Source organism: Dipodomys ordii, unplaced genomic scaffold, assembly GCF_000151885.1.
Source record: "Dipodomys ordii isolate 6190 unplaced genomic scaffold, Dord_2.0 Scaffold78, whole genome shotgun sequence".
In the NCBI taxonomy this organism is placed as follows: domain Eukaryota; kingdom Metazoa; phylum Chordata; class Mammalia; order Rodentia; family Heteromyidae; genus Dipodomys; species Dipodomys ordii.
Window position 1 is genome coordinate 4,242,662 of NW_012267294.1, and position 24,603 is coordinate 4,267,264.

General features: G+C 36.0%; 1 protein-coding gene across 1 annotated transcript in view; it reads right to left on the minus strand.

The window, feature by feature from the left end:
• Hs2st1 (heparan sulfate 2-O-sulfotransferase 1) overlaps window positions 1-23,766 on the minus strand; it is a 36,724-nt gene extending 12,958 nt beyond the window's left edge. The window contains exons 1-4 of the mRNA XM_013024615.1: window positions 23,757-23,766; window positions 20,170-20,408; window positions 10,199-10,284; window positions 3,381-3,519 (exon numbers count right to left, since the gene is read on the minus strand). Of these exons, the coding sequence (XP_012880069.1) occupies window positions 3,381-3,519; window positions 10,199-10,284; window positions 20,170-20,408; window positions 23,757-23,766 (474 nt within the window). The remainder of the gene's footprint in view (window positions 1-3,380; window positions 3,520-10,198; window positions 10,285-20,169; window positions 20,409-23,756) is intronic.
• Between the last annotated feature and the right edge of the window lie 837 nt (window positions 23,767-24,603).

Sequence of the window (24,603 nt, forward strand, 5' to 3'; positions counted from 1 at the left end):
AGGTCCTTAACATTTGTTAAATCACAGCAAGAGCTATGCTGATGAAAAATTAAGAGACAAAGTATGGCTTTTCTACCCTGGGTAGTTGGGGATCTTTTTTTTTTTTTTTAATGAATAAACTATACTTCTCACATGAAAGAAAACAGCTTACAGAATTGATGAGAAAATTGGTTCTCAAGTGTGAGCTGTTTTGCCCTTAGATGGCATTCAACAATGTTGTGAGATATGTTCTTATAAATGAGGTGTGGGGCTGCAGTATAGGCCAGAGACCTATGTAAACACCCTCCTTCTATAGGCAGTTCCCTATGATAAAAAAATTACCTGGCTCAAAATGACCGAGGTTAAAAAAATCCTATGGTATAGCCAATTATAAAAGTTTAACTTTTAAGCAAAAAATACAAATTTAGAAAACTTTAATGAGCTCTGTGGTATTAATATGTACATTTTTGATGATGTACAGCAAATACATAAACATCTGGAAGGTCCATATAAGTCAAAAAACCAATATGCTTCAGATGACCAATATATGATGTTTCAAAAGTACACTTGGCTAAAAGATCAATTCAAATGATAAAGCACAACACCTCAATGGATTTTACTGTAACAGTATTAAGTTCACTATTATGGTCGTAAGTTCCACATTACAACTAGGAAACTTCTCAGGTTTTCATCTGAAGAACATCCACAGCTTTCTGAAAAGACTGTTATATAGCATTCTCTTTTCCAATGACATATCTGAATGAAGCTAGATTTTCTTTATAGAACAGGCTGAGCTGACAAAAAGATAATGAAAATGAGGCTGTCTATGTTAAGATAGATACTAAAAAGTTTTATAAAAATATAAAATGATGTCACTCTTGATGGGTGCTGGTAATTAATTGGATTTTTGCTGGCTAATTGGAGATGGAGTCTCACAGACTTTCTGCCAGGGCTAGCTGTGAACCGTAATCTTCCAAGTCCCACTTCCTGAGGAAGCCACTCAGGAGTGAGCCACTAGCACCCAGCTGTGTGAAACATGAGGGGCTAAGACTAAAGACTGGAATGGCAGAGGTTAGGATTAAATTCCAGCTCCGACATTTACTAGTTGTATGTCCTTAGGCTGTTCACTTTCCTGAATCTCAGTTTCCTTACTTGTAAAATGGGCAGTATCAACAACTACTTCACAGAATTGTGTGAGCTGACAGAAAAAAAAACCGTAATAACTTAAAACATTCATTTGGTACACAAAAATAATTATTTGATTAATTATCAAGTATTTTAGTGTTTAATCCCCAAACTACACAGGAAGATGGATGGAGGAACCTATATGACATCTCTTCCTAAACAACACAATTGTCCCTTTGAGCAAAGGATACTGAATAACAGTATAAGTGATAGAGCTAAAAAAGCGATATATATGTTTGTATGTACATATGTATATATAAAATCTTGCACAATATCCATAATGAAAATCATTTTAAGAAATAAAGTTAATAAGAGATAGGTGGACAGAGACAGAGATATAGAGATATTTGGACAGTTATTTATATTTGGACCAGTACTTTCTGCTTAAAGTTTTGAGCTTAAGGAAGGATACAGCAATTTTTTGAAAACATAAAAAAGGAAAACAAAATCCACTATTATCTCATGTGGTAAACATGAAAACTAACAGAAAAGAATTTAACTATTGGATGTTGGTTATCATCATTTAGTACGTACCTAGCACCCTACTGTACAACACTTTCCGTCTCAAATGCCGAGCCATTTGTTATGCTCTTCTAGACACACAGACACTGTGGTGAATACTAGGAACTTTAAGGTGAGTGAAACACATGCTTGAGGAAGTTCACCATGCTTTTGGAAGCAACATATCAATAGCCCAAGTACTGCAAAGTAAATGCTTAGTAGCAGAGATTTTAATGGAGCATTGGGGAATCTTGAAAGGGATGTGACTCCCTAGGGGCAAATGACCTCAAGGAAAAGGCCACTTGGTGCTTGACCTTAAAGGTCAACAGAGATTTTTCCAGAATGAAGGGTAAAACATTGAAAATATGAGGAATAACACATGCATGTTTCACATGATGATGCACCAGGGTAGGCGAGTGGGGGAGTCAGGCAGGGAAAGCCTGATGGTCCCATCAGGCCAGATGGTCTCTCTTTGTTTTGCATGACTTTGTGATCAATGAGATCCCACAAAGGTACTCCAAAAGAAGACTGAAAAAATCAGAGTTGTTCTTAGAAAAACAATTCCAGTGAAGCTCCGAAGTGCAAGACAATAGCCTTCTCCATTTGTATCCTACCAAATCTAAAGCTAATACAAACCATAACTCTCTCCTTGGACCAAGAAAATCTGGTATGTATATATATATATATATATATATATATATATAGGAATTCTATGCTTTCATCAAGAATGATACCACCCTATTTGTTAAGAAATGGAAAGTTCTGGAAAAAAAATCATGTTAAGTGAAGTAAGCCAGACCCAAAGAAATATAGGTCCCATAGTTTCCCTTATTTGCAACAATTATTATATGTCTAGGATAATATTATCAATTGAGCAGAAAAGCTCAAAAGCTATGTACATGTGACCATATAAGATGCTAAGTGAAATGAACCCCAATATATGGACTCAAGAGGTTTTTCTTTGTTGTTGTTGTTTTTAAATGTACTATGAGATTTTTTTTTGTTTCTTTTGTATGTTCTTCCCCCTATGCTATATCCCCTGTTGTCACTGTATTTGATTTTGGTACCCTGCATCTTGTGTATACATTTCTCTAATTTGGGGAGGGGAAGGGAATTTAAAAAAAAAACTGAAACAATGATACGGGATGACCCATTGCAACAATGATGCTCACAAGACACTATGTTGGAAATGAATGTTACAACTTTGGGGATGGGGAGTGGGGGAGGGAAGGGATAGTAGGAAAAAACAAAGGAGGGGTAATAATGTTCAACAAGAAATGTAATTGTTACCTTATTCATGTTACCATAACCCCTCTGTACAGCATCTTTACAATAAAATAAAACTTAAAAAAAACAGCAATCATAAACTATACAGAAATATAAACTGACATTAAGACCAAGAGAACCAAAATAACATGAAAACACATCACACTAATGAGGAGGAATTGCAATGGTTTCTGTTTGTTAACAGAGCTATAACAAAACAAACATTCAGTCCTAAAAGAAAAATTTTAAAAATTCAAAAATTTTGGATCCTACAAGCTATCAACTATATTTGTTGTTTTTGTTTCCATATATTTGGGGGCTCTTTTCAAAATTTCCACAATAATCAAGCAGTACATTTATAATCAACAGAAAAAATTCAAAGCACATTGTTTAATAAAAACTTTTATTAAACAACTGACTCTATGAGAATCTTAAAATTGAAATATTACCTTTTTGTCTCCTTGTTTTCTTCTCCTTAATCCTGGCCTATAGTCATCGCCAAATCTCAGAAAGTAATAGTATGAAACTAGTCTCTCAATAGGATCCCTTATGACATTAATGTAAATTGGCTTCTTCTTCACACCGAATCTGAAATAAAAATAAAATGGTGAAATCAACATTTTAAAAATTATTATTTTTAAAAATTATGGTGAATATCCACTCATGAACCTGGGAAGCAGCCACACAGCTTGTCCTGAGTGGACCTGCCCTGCTTGCACAAGTATTTGGAAGGCAGATTCTCAGCAACATGTCCTTCAAAGTATAATAAAGGGAGACCCTGAGATGCTGACCAACAGCCCACCTGAGCAGGACACTCCTAGAGGCCTTGTGAAGTGACCTCTGCAGCCCTTGGACATTGACAGGTATTCTATCTGGGTCCACTCTGTGGCCTGGTCTTCAAGTGGCCCTCCAACACTGGCAAGTACAGGCCTGTGCTGTCACACCAGTTCTGCCTTGTCTGCACAGGCATGCCAGAGAGGCCTTCCCTCTATACAATCTGTGGAAACTGACAGGAATCCTCAACTTGCAGATGGGTAACTATGCCCAGAATTGCCAGTGAACCTGCCTTGTCTGAGAAAGCTGTATCCTATTTGGCAGTGCAATCCTATAGCCTCTGCGGCTGAGACCTGTGAGCCATCCAGAGGCACCACCAATGCTGATTACAATAGAAGCTATTACAGGAATACTAAAACCAATGCCAATACCTCCCATCAAATAGATATTCTAGGATATAACACCAGGTTTGCTTTTAACTATGAGAGCTATCCTATGCAACCAGTAGAAGAAAATGATCTTTCAGATTCATAAATATTGACACAGACATAGGAAGCCTGAAATCCCGGGGGAAAAGAAACTGATAAAGGAAAACTGAAAAATTAAAAATAAATAATGAATAAAAATAATGAAATCAGTAAGACAATTCATGGCATGAATGGGCAATTCAGTCAAGAGAGATCATAAAAACCAAATAAAACATTTGGAGCTTAAAATTCAACAAAAATAAAAAATCTGGTTGAGAATTTTAACACTAACTAGATCAACTAGTAGAATTTCTGAACTTGAGCTGGGTATGGTAGTTCTTAGTCCTACCTAATAATCCCAGCTACTCAGGAGGCTGAGATTGGGGGACTGTAGATTCAAGCCACAATAGGCAAGATAATTCTCGAGACTCCATCTGAAAGTAAGAGGATGAGTACAGTGGTGTGTGCCTATCATCTCTGCAAAATATCATGTATAAAAATAGAAGGAGTACGGAAAAACTAAAACCTTTTTTCAACCAGTGTGAAAATGAGCCAAAGGCATAGGTCAGGAGCAGAGCACCTCCCTAGCAAGCACAAGGCTGAGTTTAAACCAAACACACACATACTCACTCAAAGACTTTCTGCAATTGTATAAAAGTCTTCTGAAACAATCTAATCAGAAGAACTAACAAATATATGAATTTAGGAAGTCTTTAAGATTCATAAGACTACAGTTAAGTGAGCATTTTTCATTTTTGCAGTTTGGGTATTCCAGAAGAGAAGGGGAAAGTCATAGAAAACCTTTTTAGTGAAACAAATAGTGAAAACTTTCTAAACAAGTTCAGGAAGAGACAGAAAAGATTTCTAATAAATTTAACTAACAGGTAGTATAGTCAGGCATAGTATAGTCAAATTATTGGAAGAAAAAACCGCACTGAAATTGTAAAAACAATAAGACCAAAATATAAAGACACATAAAAGGAACCTCCATTAAAATAATAGCAGACTTCTAGGCTAGGAGAGAATGGAGTAAATATTCTAAATCCTGAAAGAAATACAGAAAAAGATCCAACAAGCAAGAATATTATGCTCAGAAAAGTTGTTAAGAAATAAAAGATTCCAGGTGAGATGGCTCAGATGGAAACCAGAAGGATAACATTTCATGGCTAGCCCTGCCCAAGAGTTAGAAAGACCCTATCTCAACAGAAAAGCTGGTGGTTAGAGCGGCCTGGCATAAAAGGTGAAACCCTACTTGAAAAGTAAATATAGCAAAAAGGGCTACTAATGGCTCAGATGTTAATGCATCTGCCTACTGAACATGAAGCTGAGTTCACCCCAGTACTGCCAAAACAAACAAACAAACAAATAAATAAATAACATACAACAAGCTGGGAGCTGGTGGCTCATGCCTATAATCCTGTCTACTTAGGAAGCTGAGATCTGAGGACTGTGGTTCAAATCCAGTCCGGCCAAGAATGTCTGTGAGATTCTTATCTCCACTTAACTACCCAAAACTGTAAGTGGCGCTGTGGCTCAAGTGGTCAAGAGCTCACCTTGAGCTGAAGAGCTGAGGGACAGCGCCCAGGCCCAGAGGTCAAGCCCCACAACCAACAGCAACAACAACAAAGATAAATAAATAAAAATAAAATACAACATCCAGAAGAATTCATTACCATCAGATAAGAATGCTTATGGAAGTCCCCGCATTAGAAATGAAAGGATAATGTCTATCGTGAAAACATGTAAAAGTACAAACTCACTAGTACAGAAGATACACAAAAGATAAAGAGAAGAAAACCAAACCTTCATTAATATAGGAAACCCCAAAGTCAGAAAGATGAATGATAAGAGAGGAGGAAAGAAACAAAAACAATCAAAATTACAGAAGCATGTTTTTACTTATCAATGTTATTAGCAAAATGGCAGGATTATGTTTACTTACCAGTGCTAACACTAACTGTAGATGGATTAAATGTAGATGGATTAAATATCCCAATTAAAAGATATGGTCTGAGTGAATGGATAATAAAAATAGACTCAATGATATGCTGCCTACAAGAAACTCACACAGACTAAGGGATACCCGCAAAAGATAAATCATGCAAATAGAAAACAAAAGTTAAAATAGATGGTAAGGGACAGAGAATGTCACAATATAATGATAAAATAATAAATCCAACAGGAGACAATTATATAAATATATACACAACCAATTTTGAAGCACCTAAATATACAAAGCCAACATTACTAGACCTGAAAGGACTGACACTCAAATACAACACCTCACTTTTATCAACAGAGGTCATCCAGACAATGCAAATCAACAAATAACTGGTGGAGTTAAATCTAATTGCAGAAACGGAGCTAGCAAATGTTTACAGAAATTTGAACAGCTACAGAATAGATACCTTTTCTATTAGAAACTCTGTCCAGGATAGTCACTAATTTGGATACAAAACAAATTTTAACCAATTTAACACTTCATGGTTAAAGCATGTATCTTCTCTAACTTCAATGAAGTAAAACTAGAAATCAACAAGACAAATTACACAAATGTATGTAAATTAAACACTATTATCTCAAACGAAATCAAGAAGAAAAAAGACCATCTATCAAAACCTATTATAGCAAAAGCAGTACTACCAGAGAGAAGTTCACAACTCTCATAGCCATCTCTACATAAACAAAGTGTCTACATAAAACACACACACAGGCACACACACACACACACACACAACCCCCCCCCAAAAAAAAACCCTTAAAATAACCTGATGGTTATTTAGTAAACTTGAAAAGCAAGAACAAACTAAACCAAATTTAGCAGGAAAGGAATAACAAATTTGAACAGAAATGAAGAAAATAGAGGCTGGAAAAAATTCAAGTAAAATTTAAAAAATTTAAAAGATAAATAATGTTGACAATCTTAGTTTAGCTGGTGTAATCAAAGGAAAGAGTTCAGGCATGGGGTGCATGCTTAATAGTCTCAATATGTGGGGTAAGCAAACAGAAAGATGTATTACAAGAAAAATGCAGTGAAACAGAATAGAATGTAGCAGAATAGTAAGAGAGAGAAAACAACTTTTAGGAAGGCATCAGCAATGATATGTAATGAGGAAGGAGCCACTGTCTGGGAGACAGTGTTCTAGGATGCAAGATTTCTTCCAAGTTCCAGATGTTAGAGGAATAGCAGCATCACTTTGACTGCAGACTCAGGATAGTAACAGGATGAGTGTAGAGGTACAGTAGGCTCAGATGAGCCTGTAGACCATTTTAAGAATTTATCTTAATAGGCATTTAGGAAGGAAGGCATGGAGTATTTACACAGAGAAATTTCACCTCCTAGCTTATTTTAAAAGACCACTGGCTACTGTTTTGGAAAGACTGAAATCTTACCATGTGAAATCTTATGGCTTCTCCTCCTGATCACTATGTCACACAGTGACATCTGTTTTCATTTTTAACCTCCTATATCCAGAAGCTATTGCAATTGAGCAATTCAACTCTTAGCTTAGTCTATTACTGTTTCACCTGCAAATCTTTTCTCTCCAACAGCATTAAAGTTTCCTAAGGAAAACAGTAAGATGCAAATATATAACACTGTCACTCAAGTTATCAGTAGAAGCTCCATTAGGGTAGGAACTGTTTTTCTGCTACTCATGGCTTTATCATCAGTGCTAGCCATAGTGTCCTCCTTATCGAACATTAATGTAATTAGGATGGGTAGATTATTGTTAATTAGCCACTTATAAAAGCCGTTCTGTGGGAGAATGAACTCAGTAATTCATACTTGTAATCCTAGTTATAGAGAGGTGATAAGGAGAATAGAGGTTTGAGGTCAGCCCAGGCAGAAAAGTTCACTAGATCCCATATGCAAAATAAATAGCAAAAAGCCAGGGTAAGAGATACGGTAATGCAGTGCCAGCCTAGCAAACATGAGGCCCTGAATCACACTCAAATACCTGCTCCCCCTCAAAAAAATACTATTTAAAAAATCAGTAAAGTGGTGTTTCTTTCCTCTTTCTTGCTGATACTTGGTATGTGTAACTGTCCAGTTAAATATATCAAAAAGACACTAGTTACTTCTACCTGATTGTATACAGTGATTTTGTATACATTTAAAAAAATTTCTAAGTCTATTAAAAATGTCACAATTTTTTCATTTCTTTTTTTTTAATTTTATTTTATTTTATTTGTGAACATACTGTACAGAGGGGTTACAATTGCATGGGCAGGACAATGCGTACAATTTTTTCATTTCTAATAACATAAACCCCACTATGAAAATATTCTTACCTTTAAACATTCATGTCAGTGTTTAATAAGTAAGATTCTTTTCATAAAGCTTTATACTTTTCAAGTATAAGTACTTCTGCAAATATCAGAGCTTTGTTCTAAGTATAAAATTTTGCCAAAAGCAAAAGCACTCAACATATAATTTTAATAATGGAAATCCAAAGTGTTAGAAGCCAAACTGTGTGTGGAGAAAAAAAGAAATCATTTAGGTGAAAGGGTAACAAACATTCAATTCAAGGATAATGCAGCCCTGAGGGAAATATGCATATCAATTACACTTATGAAATTGGTTCAATGCCTGTGTAAAGAAAAAAATAATTAGTTTATTTTAAAGCTGCCTATAAAATGTTTTCAATATTGCAGTATGAATTATTTATAGAAAAATATAGATCTAAATTTAAAACTACCATTTTATGGAAAGATCTTGAGTACAATGAGAAGAATTAAAAACAGAAGTATAGGGCTGGGAAAGTAGCTCAGTGGTAGAGTGCTTGCCTTGCATGTATGAGGCCCTGGGTTTGATTCCTCAGCACCACATAAGCAGAAACAAAACCAGAAGTGGTGTTATAACTCAAGTGGTAGAGCACTAGCCTTGAGCTGAAGAGCTATGGGACAGTGTCCAGGCCCAGCTATCAGGCCCCACGGCCAACCAAAAAGTAAATAAATAAATAAAAATTGAAGTATATAATTTTATGTAGACAATATCTGTGATTTGTTCTTAATAATGTACTTTCAAGACATTAAGATTTACTATTAGTTTGAATTAGTATTTCATTCTATTATTTATGTTTTCAACTTTAAGATGTTAAACTGAAAGCAAGATTACCACTTTCTTTTTAAGTTTTTATACATTGTTCCTCTTAAAGCTGACAAGTATATGAAGAGATATTCCTTTAAATCATGACTGCTAATTTAAAAATTGAGTGCACATGTCTAAGAGAAACATTTTTTAGTGTTTCTAAAGTTATTGCAGAATATCATGAGGAGATTGTTTGAGTGTGAGGTTTACTGCGTGTTCTATAAAGCAGCTCAGTCATGCTAGCACTAGTCATTTTTTGACTAGTATTTAGTGTGGCACAGAATCCAGACAGGGGTCACACAATGCCTGAATATTGCATGTATACATAACCTTTAACTTTCCTTGAGGAAAATACGATAGTTATATTCCAATTCCACACTTCAACAAAATGGGATAGAAGACTTAATGCCACTTACATTCAAATTTAAATACAAAAGAAAATTATTAATCTTAAAAAAACTCTCCCTAATACTTCATAACTTTAAAACTAAACCAAAGCAGACCAAGGCACAGTGTAACCTTTACTAAGTTTCAGCAGAGAAATAGATATAATATGTTCCAATAATCAACTAAGAGTTCTTAGTTGTCTCTCAGTGTGATGTGGGAAATCATAATGAAATCAATTACATTAAAACTCGAGTTCTCACTGGAATAGTGTACCTTTGGTTGTATATGAAACATACATATAATAATGATGACTAAAAAATACAGTAAATTTAACTTCACTTGAATTTCTATTAATTAAAACAAGAACTGTCAATTTATGAACACTAGAGGGCAGTAAAAGACTGGAAGGAATATTTAAATTACTGCTCTGAAAGGGGCAAACACAAGTCAGTTTTTATTTTAAATCAAAACAATTAATGAACTTATTTCTTTTTGAGATTGCTGTGATATTAAAAATATTTACTGTGACATTTTGTATATAACTTACTTTGCAAAATCCAAGTAAGAAATATGTCCATGATAAAAGCCTGGTTTCATCTCTTTCCACGAAGTTATATTCTTTACAAAGCGCACCTAAAAGAAGAGAATACTCTCATTATTTAAGTTCAATTTACAGAAAGAAATTTCACCACAAAGTACTTTCCATTTACGAACTTAAAAGCAGTCACGCTGCTTTGGCAGTTACTGAGCTGGAGACACAGGTCTGGCTTAGAGGAAAGTGTACTGTAACCCATAACTACTAATTCATCACAGAAAGAACTACTAATACTGCATTCAGAAAAATAACAACTTTGAAAATCAAAGTGCACAATGCAGCCATTTATAGCACTGCCAAGTAAGTGCAGTGACATGGATGGAAGAAGAATAGGGGTGGTATATATTTACCTCCTAACACACACACACACACACACACACACACACACACACACACACACAGCACAGGAGACATTCTAAGTAGGAAAGGTTTTCTTCTCAGAAGCAAGGTAGTCAAAAACTCATTTCTTGTTGTATTGTTGGTGGTGTTTTTGTCTGCTTAGTGGAGCAAAAGGGAGGGTAACAGGAATGGAAGGTAGAAGGATGCACAAATGCAGTCATGGTATTCAATATACACTATGGAAAAAATGAACTATACATATGGGAGAGAGAAAATGGGACAAAGTGAAGGAAAGGGTGATATTGTTCAAGAAGGACTGTACTTAAGGAATTGTAATTCCTTTTTACAATCCTTAATGATAACAAGAAAAAAAGAAATGGTTAAAAAATTCATTATTATTCAATTCAACCAATACAAACCAGTATTACCACCAAAATGATTAAAGAAGAGGGCTATCAGTAGAGTTAAGAGCAGATATCATAATCTTACTAATAAAACTAATAAAGTTAGATATAGTTCAAAATAAAAAATTAAGCAGTAACTAAATACTTCCTAATTTGCTGAAATTGAATGCATACAAATTGTCAGTAGCAGAAAGATATAGCTTTCTTTTTTTACCCTTTTGTAGTATTGAGGTTTGAACCCAGGGCCTTCTGCTTGCTAGACAAGTGCTCTACCACTTTGGACCACGACTCCATCCTTATCTTAATTATTTTCAAAGAAGTGGTTAATATAGAAGTTGATAAATGTAAATACTGCCAGTCAGCAAGCAACAACACATAGTTTCTCAAAGGATATGGAATAGAGAGGATTTCTGTAAGTAAATCTCTGCATGATACACAGCAGATGGTGAGGAATCTCTTCTGGATACTAGATCCAGTACAGGGAGTGGGGATGGTGAGACCCACCACTCTACATTATACTGATAGCAGGTGTCAACTGTGATAGTTTTCTCAGTTACATATGTCTTAACTATTTTTCATCCTTTCATTTACGTTTTAGAACAGAGTTAGTCATGTGGAGCTATTCTGGAGCACTTCCTAATGGATTAGTGTCATCTAGTTAATAGTAAATAAAAATGACTGCTTTCTAGAAAAGACCTATTGCTAGGGTAAGGGAGGGAAACAGCAGATGCTGTTTGAGAGAATGTGAAAGGGCAAAAAAAAGGAAAAAGAAAGAAAAAGAAGGTTCTTGGAGAATTTGCTTTTAATGGGAAGCATACAATGATATGCAAATGAGAGAAAGTAAGATAAATGGTAAGGGCTGCATATAAATGTGTGATTGGACATTCTCATGTTCTGTCTTAATCACTTTTTTTGGTATGAGGCACCAGATAGAATGGAGTTAGGAAATGGCAAATCAAAACAGAAAATAAGTAATCCAAAATCTGCATCTTTAAAACCATCTCCATGTTGAACATGAAAAGTCCTCATAACTGCTACTTAAAGGTCAATGGCTTTATATAAGCCTTAGGTTCTATAGAAACTCCAGCATTTCAGTCAAAAATAAGAGGGAAATAGAAAGCAAAGAGAACAAGGGGTGAAAGACTCTGATTAAAGGCATTTTAAGACATAGTTAGCAATTCAGGTGTTTTCTAGAAGCTGAGATTTAATGTGGATATTGAATGTGATGGGGTATGAGGGAAAAATAAGGAAAAACTAAATATATATTTGAGAAACTGTTGCTGTGTAAGCCACATGTTAGGGAAGACCACAGTGCACATGCACAATCTACTGTGGTAAAAAACTGGCAAAAATGAGAGTCAGGTATAAACTGTCCCCCAACCTTCCTAAGGATGGTCAATATTAAAACCAAACCATCCTGAAGATGAATGGCTTTTCACTAATGTTTGTCCTTCAATATAAGGTGAAGAACTCAGGAAGATGTGAATACCTAGACTGCTACAGATTCATCTATCTGCCTGTCTAGGTTTGTCTGTCTATCTACCTAATTTGTGTGCTGGTAATGAGGCTTGAACCCAGGGCCTAGACACTGTCCCTTAGCTTTTCATTCAAGGTTGGTGCTTTGCCACTTGAGCCATAGCTCTACTTCTGGCTTTTTCACAGACTTTCCTGCACAGGCTGGCTTCAAACTGCAATCCTCAGATCTCAGCAACCTGGGTAGCCAGGATTACAGGCAATGAGCCCTTCTCAAATTTGAATGTTCAAATAAACTAGGATCCTTCAAATGCAGATTGTGATGCAGCTGTCTAGCATAAAGCCTGAAACCCTAATTCCAACAAGGCCTCAGAGGATGGCACGCTGTGAGTCCATACACCATACTGAGGAGCCAGGCTTCAGCAGGTATGGGCACAGGGGCTAGCTCGTTTCTGTGATCTTTTCAAAAAAGGCCTGGGGTCTACAGATGCTCTTGAGCAAAGCTACCCCTATACTAAAGACATACTGAAATTCAACAGTTCACTCCCACCCCCACTTTGGATAATGTCATAAACTGCCACAATATATGATGAAAGGGAGCAAGGCTAAGCTATACAGCTTATTTTATAGATAAAGAAACAGAACCCCAAAATAAGCACATACCTTAAATAAACCATCCACCTCCCAAATCTCCCACTTTCTTGACCTTACTTTCTTGTTTCTTTCTTTGTGAATTTACTCATCACCCTGATCTGACCTCAACTTCCAATCCACTCTGATCACTGCCCCCTTCTGGCCATGGACAACCATTCCAACAATGATCCTTGACCTAGTCAGAGGTTGCTGAGTAGACTAATTAGAACCAAGAGAGCAAGTGTAAGTATATATGTAAGACACTGAGCTTTATTTCCTCAACGCGTAACATCTGAGACAAATTCAAGTGAATTATTACTTTTGAATTCTCTCAACTCTATCATTGATCAACAATGCCATTATTTTGGGGCCTGTTTCGAGGTAGCACATGATAACAGGAGCGTGTGCCACAGCAAACCAGTTGGCTTCGTCTCCAGAGAACACAGGAGGAAAAAGGAAAGAAAAGGGACCAGTTCTAAATGCTCATTAAGGACACATTAGGTCAATTTCTTAAAGCTTCTTGCAGTTCTCAACAAACCTTCTCAAACAAAGTTTGAGTTCTCAAACAAAGCTTCCAACACACTGGCCTGTAGAGCACAGTTAAGATCCAATCTACACTGATATTCAAGACATATACTATATATATTTTGTTCTTCCATCTCATCAACAAGTAACTAAGACAAAGTGCGAAGGTCTCATTAATAAAGTGACTGAATTAGAATTTGCAACAAATTAAAAGATGCTGGCTGAAGTTTATCTTTCTTCATGGTGAAGAAAGAAAGTGCTAAACAAATGGTGTCAATATAGTAAAGTGGTGATTCACACTAATCTGGGAAGTGCCATTTACATACCAGGGAAATTCCATTCCATTTCCTTACAAGCTGTTCTCCAAATAATGATAAACAGCCTCTTTTGAAAAATAACATTTCAAAAATGTATGTTCTACCAAGTATTAATTTATTATATATAATAATATTATACATGATTATCTAATATTTATTCTTTTGTTATTGTTGATCATTGGTCTGGGTGTGTCCCTGAGCTCTTTTGCTCAAGGCTAGCACTCTACCAACTCTGAGCCACAGTGCCATTTCTGGTTTTCTGATGGTTAACTGGAGATAAGAGTCTCACCGACTTTCCTATCCAAGCTGGTTTGAACCACCACCTTCAGATCTCAGCTTCCTGAGTAGCTAGGATTACAGGCATGAGCCACAAGTGCCCAGCTATTTATCCTTTTAATTCTCTAAAAATTCCCCACTCTTCACTGTTTCACCTCCATTTTCCCCTTTCAACAATCTAGTCCTAGACCCTCTTCCATGTACTGCATCACTTACTTTTGTCTTTCAGGTTGTTTTCTTCCTGTATTCCTCTGTATGAGGGCATTATGCCAAGACCTTCACTACAAGGCTCTGGGAAGTAGAGGAGTAGGAAGAGGAAATGGAGATTAGGTGAGCAAATTTCCTCTGACTTTATGGATTCTTCCTTTGTCATTAATGAAGGGGAAAGAGATAGGCAAAAAAGAAGCAAAACCTAACAGTATCAAATGAAGTTTGGGAGACTGAAAACTGGCTTACAGAGAAGAAATAAAGCTACCATAGTGATTTTATTCAAAGAGAATTTTCATGCTCTAATTGTAATATGTTACCAAGAAGGATGGTTTAGAAGTTGCAGTTAGACAGAGTACATGAAAAAAAAAATGCTTGTATAGCTAGCCTGGAGCACATCCTAAACTGATTTTTGTCAGAGTTTATGACTCAAGTGGAGTCAGGATAGCAAGTAATCAGAATATACCTCCAGGGAGCATACAAAAAAAATCTAGGTAGTGGTGTTGTGACTTATTTGCTTGTTGAATCAGACCTGAACCATTACTGTAAGGAAAAGCTAAGAAAGTACCATCTCACTAATAGTAATAGTTAGACCTACACTTTTTGGGGGGGAGGGAGGGCCCGGTTGTGGGGTCTGAACTCTGGGCCTGGACGCTGTCCCTCAGCTCTCCACTTCAAGGCTAGCGCCCTACCACTTAAGCCACAGTGCCACTTCTGGCTTTTTTTCAGTGTATGTGGTGCTGAGGAATTGAACCCAGGGCCTCATGCATGCAAGGCAAGCATTCTACCACTGAGCTACCTTCCCAGTTCTAGACCTACATTCTTAATAGATTAAACTCAGCATTCTGATGATCTGTGATCATGAACAAATTTGTTTTTATAACCTAAAAACGTAATAATATCTTCTTCAGTACCCTGGCCAAATTCCAACTTTATAATTTCTACCTATTGAGTGACAATTACAATTGAGCAGTTATTACATATCTCTCCTATTTGTGTATTTACTTAAAGTAAACATTTCTTTGATAGCCATCAATACTTTATGAGACTAAACCAGAGAGTAAGTTTTCTATACTTAATGGAAAACTGTAGTAATTGGATAAAAGTATTTTTTTTTAAAGTTTAGAGCTATGTTGCTCAACATATTGGGGGATTTGGGAGAGAGGAGCATGAGGAGGAGACCCCAGTTGCATGAGGAGAATTCATTCTGCCAGTAATTGTATCATGGTGTCATGCTCACTAAAAAACTATTTTTTTTTATCAGAATAGAAGTTGAACCATTTGTTCATTCGTTCATGGTTTATTTAACAAAAATGTATGGAGTATCTGCTATGTCTCAGTCACAATGAATTGTAGTGGTGAACAAGAAAGACAAAGTACCTACCCTTAATGAGCTTCGAGTATTATTGTGGAAAAGCAGATCAGAATCAAAACAATATGTAAGATACTTTTATAAACCGATTAATGCTAGGAGAGAAAGTGTTATGGTTCTAATACTTTGGAAGAGGTATTTACTATATAATGTCACATAATCTGAAACAGAAGAGAGACCATGAAGACAACTAAGGGAGAAACTAGGAGAAGTATTATTCTAAGTGCAGAAGCCTTGAGATATATTCAGTGAACTAAAAGGCAAGTGTGATGAGGGATGGATTCAAAAGTGCCTGTCAGCCTAGGTAAGGATTTTGTAAAGGAAGTAGGGATATGAGTAAATTTTCCTGAGACTAAAATGTTCATTTTTTGGGGGGGGGTCCGGTCGTGGGCCTGAACTCTGGGCCTGGGCGCTGTCCCTCAGCTCTTCAGCTCAAGGCTAGTGCTCTACCACTTGAGCCACAGCACCACTTCCAGCTTTTTTCTTTTTGCTTATGTGGTGCTGAGGAATCGAACCCAGGGCCTCAGGCATGCAAGGCAAGCGCTCTACCACTGAGCCACCTTCCCAGCCCCTAAAATGATCATTTTTGCATATTGTTATTAAGACTCATACCCTAGATCACTGCTACTCAAACTGTTGTTTAAGGACCAATAGCATTAGTTTGGCACCAAGTGGAAGCTTTAAAAAAAATTCAATTATTAACTCCATCCAGGACCTTAGAGTAACTCATCTCAAGTATTGTCTAAAGTAATATGTAATATACACATATTATGTTATCCTATGTGGAGGAAAAGCCTAGTTATGTTTTAACAGAAAATTTAAAAGGCTATAAAATATGTTACTAGTCATATCTATTTGGCATAGTGATTTTAATAACAAAATGTTATCTAAGGTAAAGGTACTTCCATGATGGTGGAGCAAACTCTATCTTCAACTAGAAAAGCTGAAGGACTTTTTTTCTGGCGGTAATTTAAATTTATGGCCTCACATTTGCTAGGTAGCTGATATACTCTACCACCTGAGCCCTCCTCTTCTCCCTGTTTTTGATTATTCTAACACTGATACTTTAGCAGAAACAACAATCATTGCTCTAGAGAATGTGCTACCATATGAATTTTTTTTGTTTCCTTAGGATTAGGTGCAGAAAAACATTCTGGTTAGAAGCAATTTTTGTTAAATATTTTAGTGAGATGACCATAAATGAATGTTTTCTTTTAATTGTCCTTGCAGTTCCTTACATGTGTTTTAGGTTCTAATATAAATAAGCTCTTTATTTCTTCTGTATTTTTGCAAAGAATGCAATACCATCTCTGTATATGTTATATATTCAACAAACAAAGAAAAACCTTGACAGCAAAGTTGACAAGTATTTTTAAAGATGGCATTGTTATTATTATATGGAATAGTTTTTTTTATAGCCAATTAAAGATATTTGGACTTTGCCTCTAAACTCTGTGTGTGTGTGTGTGTGTGTGTGTGCACGTGCGTGTGCCAGTGCGCGCGACCCCTGGGGCTAGAACACAGGGCCTACGCTTATTTTGTTCAAAGTTAGTACTTTGAGCCACAGCTTTACTTCCAGCTTTCTGCTGGTTAAGTTTAGATGGGAGTCTTACAGACTTTCCTCCCTGGGCTGGTTTCAAACTGTGATCCTTAGATCTCAGCCTTATGAGTAGCTACAATAATAAGAATGAGCCACTGGTGCCAGGCTTGCTTATAAACATTTGAGAAAACTAAGCAGTTTTGTACAATCTAGTATAGTTTGTACAAATTATGTCTAGCAAAAAGCTGGGGCTAAAAGCAAATGTGGAGCAGGATGAACTGCTACGGTTGACATGTCAGGATTTGAATAGAATAGAACGGTAGATTTGTTTCTTCTCTCTTAAGTGTCATGTGAATCAGATATGAATCAGAAAGTATAAGAGAAGAAAAAAAAGCAAAATTGATCATTTGATCCCTATGTAATCAGCTGAGCATAGAGCAGGACACAAAAAAAACATGGTGTTAGAATAAAAGCACAGTACATAAGCTGGGACTCGGGGATATTTGAAAAATATTTTCAAGCCGGGAGCTGGTGGCTCACGCCTGTAATCCTAGCTACTCAGGAAGCTGAGATCTGAGGATCGCGGTTCAAAGCCAACCTGGGTAGGAGAGACTGTGAGACTCCTATCTCCAATAAACCACCAGAAAACCAGAAGTGGTGCTGTAGCTCAAGTGGTAGAGCGCTCGCCTTGAGCTGAAGAGCTGAGGGGCAGCGCCCAGGCCCAGAGTTCAAGTCCCACGACCGACAAAAAAAAAAATATATATATATTTTCAGTGAAGTGTGGTACAATATTTAAAAGTTTACATATAGATGAAATTTCCCTTTCCTAAAGAAGAAAGGGAAACATTAAATATGACTTGTTTTGAAAAACTGCTGTGGTGTAAAACAAGAGACCAGTGAATTGTACACAGAGAACACATTGGAGAATATTTATTATGTAAGAAATTCCTAATTAAGACCAAGTTTTGAACTGCTGGCTGACATTTGGGAGTATGGCAGTTCATGATAAAGACTACTCCTTTACTCTCCTCTATAAAAGTATGTTTTCAGTGTTGCTCATTATATGTATCCAATGCTTTAAAGGTGGCATTTATGCTTCTCTTCTTTCCTACATGAAACTAACCAGCCATTGAAAGAAAAAATGAAGTTTTATCTCATCCAAATGCAACAAGGAAAATGTACTATGTGATGCCTATAAATGTTATATGTGGTATGCTTCTACAGATTTCATGAAAAAATGGCTGGCATCATCTTGTAGCTGCTAGAAAGCTTTGTAAGGTTGGATACAAAATAACTTTAAAATTAAACAAGCAGGTAATCTTATTCTTCTAAAAATATTTCTGAGGAAATCAAATTATTATGTGAGCATTAAGATATATTCCTTTTAAACTAAGATATACTCTGAGTATATGTGAACAGTAATGTTAGCAGATTTAAAACTTACTGCATATTATACAAAACAGTATTTAGAATGTGTGCCCTTGAGATACACACTGTTGAATAATGACTAGTTTTTTTTTATGACCCATTTAGCTGAACAATAACAAAAAGCTCATCTATTTTTTTTCTAATTTACAGAATTATTTAGTTTGGCAGACAGATGTGTATTTTTGGTTCTACAAAAAAAAATTTAATGGTGGTTCTTTCAGAAAGCCCAAAATTATATGGCAGATGATATGCCATATACCACTTGCCTTCAAAAATAGCTCTCTAGCAAGAACCAACCTTAACCTCAGATATCAATGTTATTCTCTTGCTTCAGTGTAGGGAGTATAGCTATGCTTAACAGTCAGAAAGAGTCAATTTTGTAACAATAAAACAAGGTCAGCTGCTTTCAAGCTGATAAATACCCACCTAAATATACACCACATATATCTACCTAATAAGACTACTTAAATATGGCATTTAATCCTAAATAGTACTTTAAACTACTTCCCTTTTATCGGATCAATTTCCCATTCCTTCTGACATTTGTTGAGAAAACTTATTTATAATTATGGTTAGAACTCCAGGGAGGGGCGTGTATGCTATTGCTACTACAGAGATAAGTAAACTAGATTCCTAAAATCATTTCTTCTATTTGTTTCCAAACTACTTCATACAGTTTATGCATCCATCTGGTTATCTAAAATTCCTTGATGATTTAAAAGACAAGATTATGTTAAAGATATAAGCCACCATCTTTATTCTCCAGGAGGTTAAAGTTAGTATTCATATAAACTACTAAAGACATGAGATTTAGGAAGCTAATCACAAAATTGAGTACAAGTATTCAATAATAGTTCTTTATACTAATTTGAAGCCATACAGGTAAGTTTTCATTATAGGGCATCTTGCCAAAATATTTCATATTTCAGAACATCTATGTTTCTGCAAAGGTGCAAGTTAATCATTAATTCCTTAATATCACAAGTATTTAACTATATACTTACTACATGCAAGAAAATTTATCAGGGCTGGGAAGGTGGCTCAGTGGCAGAGTGCTTGCCTTGCATGCACAAGGCCCTGGGTTCAATACCTCAGCACCACATAAGCAGAAAAAGCCAGAAGTGGTGCTGTGGCTCAAGTGGTAGAGCGCTAGACTTGAGCTTAAGAGCTGAGGGACCGAGCCCAGGCCCAAAGTTCAGGCCCCATGACCAACAAAAACAACAACAACAACAAAAACAAGAAAATTTATCAAATACCATAAAGCCTATAAAATTATACAAAAGTTGATGGGTCCTTTCCTCTAAGAAGCTGACAATTGATTAGGGTCAGCACACATATCCTTGGAGATACAAAACCTGACCAACTATGAGAAAACATCCAACATTCCCTAAATGATGATGACTGATTACCTGATCTTGCAATGACATCACTGGATTATTTTTTGTAGTGTTGATGTGAAGAACATGGTATTTATTCTTTGCACACAGGTCATATGCGATATTGGTAAATGAGGTGCTAGCGGTTTTGGGAACTCTGTTATAAATGATCACCATGTCATCTTCTTCATCTAACACTGTATCTTGTCGAGGTCCATCCATTGTATGTCGCTGCTCAATTTCTCGGACTTCATGTCTTGCAATTGCCCTTTCTGTAAAGAAAGAGACATGACTTAAGTTTTAAATAACATCATAAGAAGTAGACTGCTGAACTTTGGACTACAGTAATAAGAAGAACAAAAACAAAGAAAACAAGAACCAAAAGCAAAGACCCAAAACATAGAGAAATAAAATAGGCTGACATTTTAAGAGGATAAATCTTGTTTATTCTAATAAAGTTTTTAACCCAGTATAGAATCTTCACATAAAAAACTGGGTAATAACAGTTGAAGAAATGTTATGATAGCCAAAGTTTCAGAATTACTTTTGAAAAATAAAACCAATGTATATCAAGAACAAAGAGCAGTCACTAAATACAGAACAGCAAAGACCAAAGAGAATACTTCAGTGCAGTTCAAGAGTCATTTTAATTTGGGTACCAGTGGCTCATGTCTATAAACTACATCTAGAATCTAGAATTTGAGAAAGATCAAAGCTCAAGGTGCCAGCCTGAGGAGAAAAGTTCACAAGACACCACCCCCCACCCCCACCCCGTGTCAGTCAATGGCTGGTTGTGGGGTAATGTATACCTATCATCCAAAGCTATGTGGGTGAATGAAATTAGGAGGCTCATGATTCCAGGCTAGCCCAAACAGAAAAGTCCATGGGATGCCATCTCCATAGAGTAAAGCAGAATGTACTGGCGTAGGCCAGTATGGGATTTTTAATGTATGTGGACTATGAGAGTCTATCTTAAAAACAACCAGTGAAGAAACAGGATGGAAGGCCTGGATTCATGGTACAGTGACAGTCCAACAGGCACGAAGCCCTGAGTTCAAATGCAACAACAACAAAAATAAAGCCATTTTACATTCTAATAGAATTTCTACATCTTGATTTAATTCTCAAACACACAAGGACAGACTACGTGGAAAAATGAACTTCACAGTAAAAATGCACTGAAAAGAAATCACTTCTAATGTAAACAAAAATTTTGAAATGCATTATGTAGAATCTAGTTACCTCTGGTTTATCAAAATTTGTAAGAACAACAATTATAAGTACTATTATGACTTTAGGTCTCTAAAGAGTACTACATTATAGTTAAGTTCTAGTTATATTCATTTAAGAAATGAACATATTAATACTCTTGTCTCCTCTAATCTCAATTACTACCTATTAAGTCATTCCAAAAGCAGTTATATTTTGCTTTTTACTATTCTGTATTTAATGTAAGCATCAACTTCAATTTTTTTCATTTGTGTGGTGTGTATGTGGTGTGTGTGGTGTGTATTTGGAATAAGGAAGCAAGAAAGGGAGAAAGGAGTAGAAGGAAGGAAACAATAAAGGAAAGTACTCTAATCAGACTGTACATTTCTGTGGGCAAGGTAGTTGTTCACACATGTGGAATGTACTGTATCTCATATCTTTGTATAAGATGTCTTATTTGCCTTGGACACTTTTCCTTCTCCTCTAATCTAAGTCCTTTAACTCCTCAACATACATGTTACAATTCAATTACCACCTCCCAGGAAATTATCTCCCTGATTAATCTAGATCATTTTAATATATGTGTATCTTTTTTTTTTTGTCGGTTATAGGGCCTGAACTCTGGGCCTGGGCGCTGTCCCTCAGCTCTTCAGCTCAAAGCTAGCATTCTACCACTTGAGCCACAGCGCCACTTCCGGCATTTTCTGCTTATGTGGTGCTGAGGAACTGAACCAGGGCCTCATGCATGCAAGGTAAGTGCTTTACCACAGAGCCACCTTCCCAGCCGCTATGTGTGTATCTTATATTGCATATATCTCACTATATTTATCCTGTGATTTTATTTATCCCTGCCTCCATCCTATAATTCTGACAATTTAATAAGCATCATGAAACAACAATAACAGGATAATCACAAGGTCAGGCCTCAAATAATGTCAGAATACATATTGTAAATTTTGGTTCAGAAGATTTGGTTATCATGCTGTATTGAAAGAGTACACTTTGAGGTGAGTATTCACATCCAGAAGACTTAATTGTAAGTCCTGGGCTGCTACCTACTAACAGTGTGCTTTCCAAAACAGGAGAGCACATATGATAGATATCTATATGTGTTATATATGTATACAGATGCACAAGGTATGGATATAGAAATAAACAGAGAAATGAACTTTATACTGCACACATCAAGGACTAGATGGGATATCCAGATATTATGTAAGTACCCAAGTACATTATGTTGAGAGTTGAGAACAATCATCATAGAAAACAGATAGCAGGGAGGGACAATGATCTACAACATCCAGCATGCAAAGTCTAGGACAGAATCTTAGGAAAAAAATCAATTCTTAACAGGAAGATAGGGGTTGGGAATGTGGCTTAGTGGTAGAGTGCTTGCCTAGCATTCATGAAGCCCTGGGTTCAATTCCTCAGTACCACATAAGCAGAAAAAGCCAGAAGCCGCAATATAGCTCAAGTGGTAAAGCGCTAGCCTTGAGCAGAGAGAGGCTCAGGGACAGTGCCCAGGCCCTGAGTTCAACCCCCAGGACTGGCAAAAAAAAAAAGGAAGACAGAATAAGACACCTCATGAAAGAGGCTAAACAGACATATCTATAAAAGGTGCTAGGAAATACTTAAGTCTGAACAATCCTAGGAACCAAAGATTAACTTCAATTCAGTTTATTGATCTTATGAATCAAGGTAATATGGATTCAAAGCATTGAGCCCCACACAGAATCTGGATGTTATCTTAAATTCAACAAATGTTTATTGAGAGTATCTGAATATTATTTTATTCAACAATCTTACTCAGCATTCTTATCTTCCACGAAATCTCAAACTCATTTGTATCACACTTCAAAACTATTAGGGTATTGTTATGACTACAACCCTTTTCCCCCTAGGGGATCTGAAACAGTTCTATTAACACTTGAGTGCTGCCAGTGTGAAGTTTCCCCTAGCAGCCTGACATGTGTGAAATTGCCTTTAAAAGTCACCATCCAACAATGCTGAATTTACTCTCCCTAGTATTTTGAAATGACTCATTTCCAAAGGAAACCAATTCTCAGATTCTCCAGGTTACCTCATAAACAGGTATCTGTTTTGTCTACAGAAGACATATGGTAGTAAACTGCAATCTCCATCAACTTGTAAAGTTGTATCTACATAACAGCCTTAAAAATTAACAATGAATTTAATAAAAATCATGCTTTAGAAAATGTTGTTAGGTCTATATATATTTTAATCATGTAAAGTATAAAACTAGCTGGGCCATGAAATGAATGTTTATTTTTAAGTGATTCTTTATGCATATTAAATTATATGAAACTGTATTTTACACAACTTAAAAATGTCTTTAACTATGAAAATGTACAGATGCTGGAACCACTATGTTTTTCATCTGAATAACATACCTTTATGCATTTTCTATTTTTTTTAAGTGTGTATACTTTAACTATACAAGACAATTACTAACAGCAGGTAAGGCCAAACACTACATAAAAAGATAAAAATAGTATGGAAAAGAGTAACTCTTGCTAGTAATACTTAAAAAATTTCATGTAGTTGATAACATTACTACTACTGATGGTAAATTATGGTTCTTTTTTCCTATGACAACACTTAAAACTAGTAACAGCATTTATAGTTGGCCATATTCCATACATATAGAATGTAGAATATATATAGAATGAGACTCTCCTAAGTCACGGAGGAAGGTTTATTAGATACAGCACATTTGTAGGGTACTTAACCTGACGAGCTTTTCACACGGTAGGTTAGCAACAAAGTCAAATATTTCAAAAGAACTTTAATAATAGCAATACTGATCTGTACTTGCATTTTGCATTGGATTTGCCATACAGGCCTCATTTATTAAGCATAAATATAAAATTTTCATTAGACCAAGCTCTACACAGCAATAAAGTTGTAAGAATATATATATATATATATATATATATATATATAAATTTATATGTATCCGTACACATATATATCAGACTACAGAATAACAAAAATAGAACTGAGAATATATAATACTTCTGCATTGTGGGTAACATTTTAGCACTGGAGGGATTAAAAAAAAACAGCAAAGGAAAAAGAACAATAAATTGCTTTGTCCTGCTGGGTGCCAGTGGCTCACGCCTGTAATCCTAGCTATTTCAGGAGGCTGAGATCTGAGGACCACGGTTCAAAGCCAGCCCAGGCAGGAAAGTCCATGGGACTCTTATCTCCAATAAACCACTAGAAAACCAGAAGTGG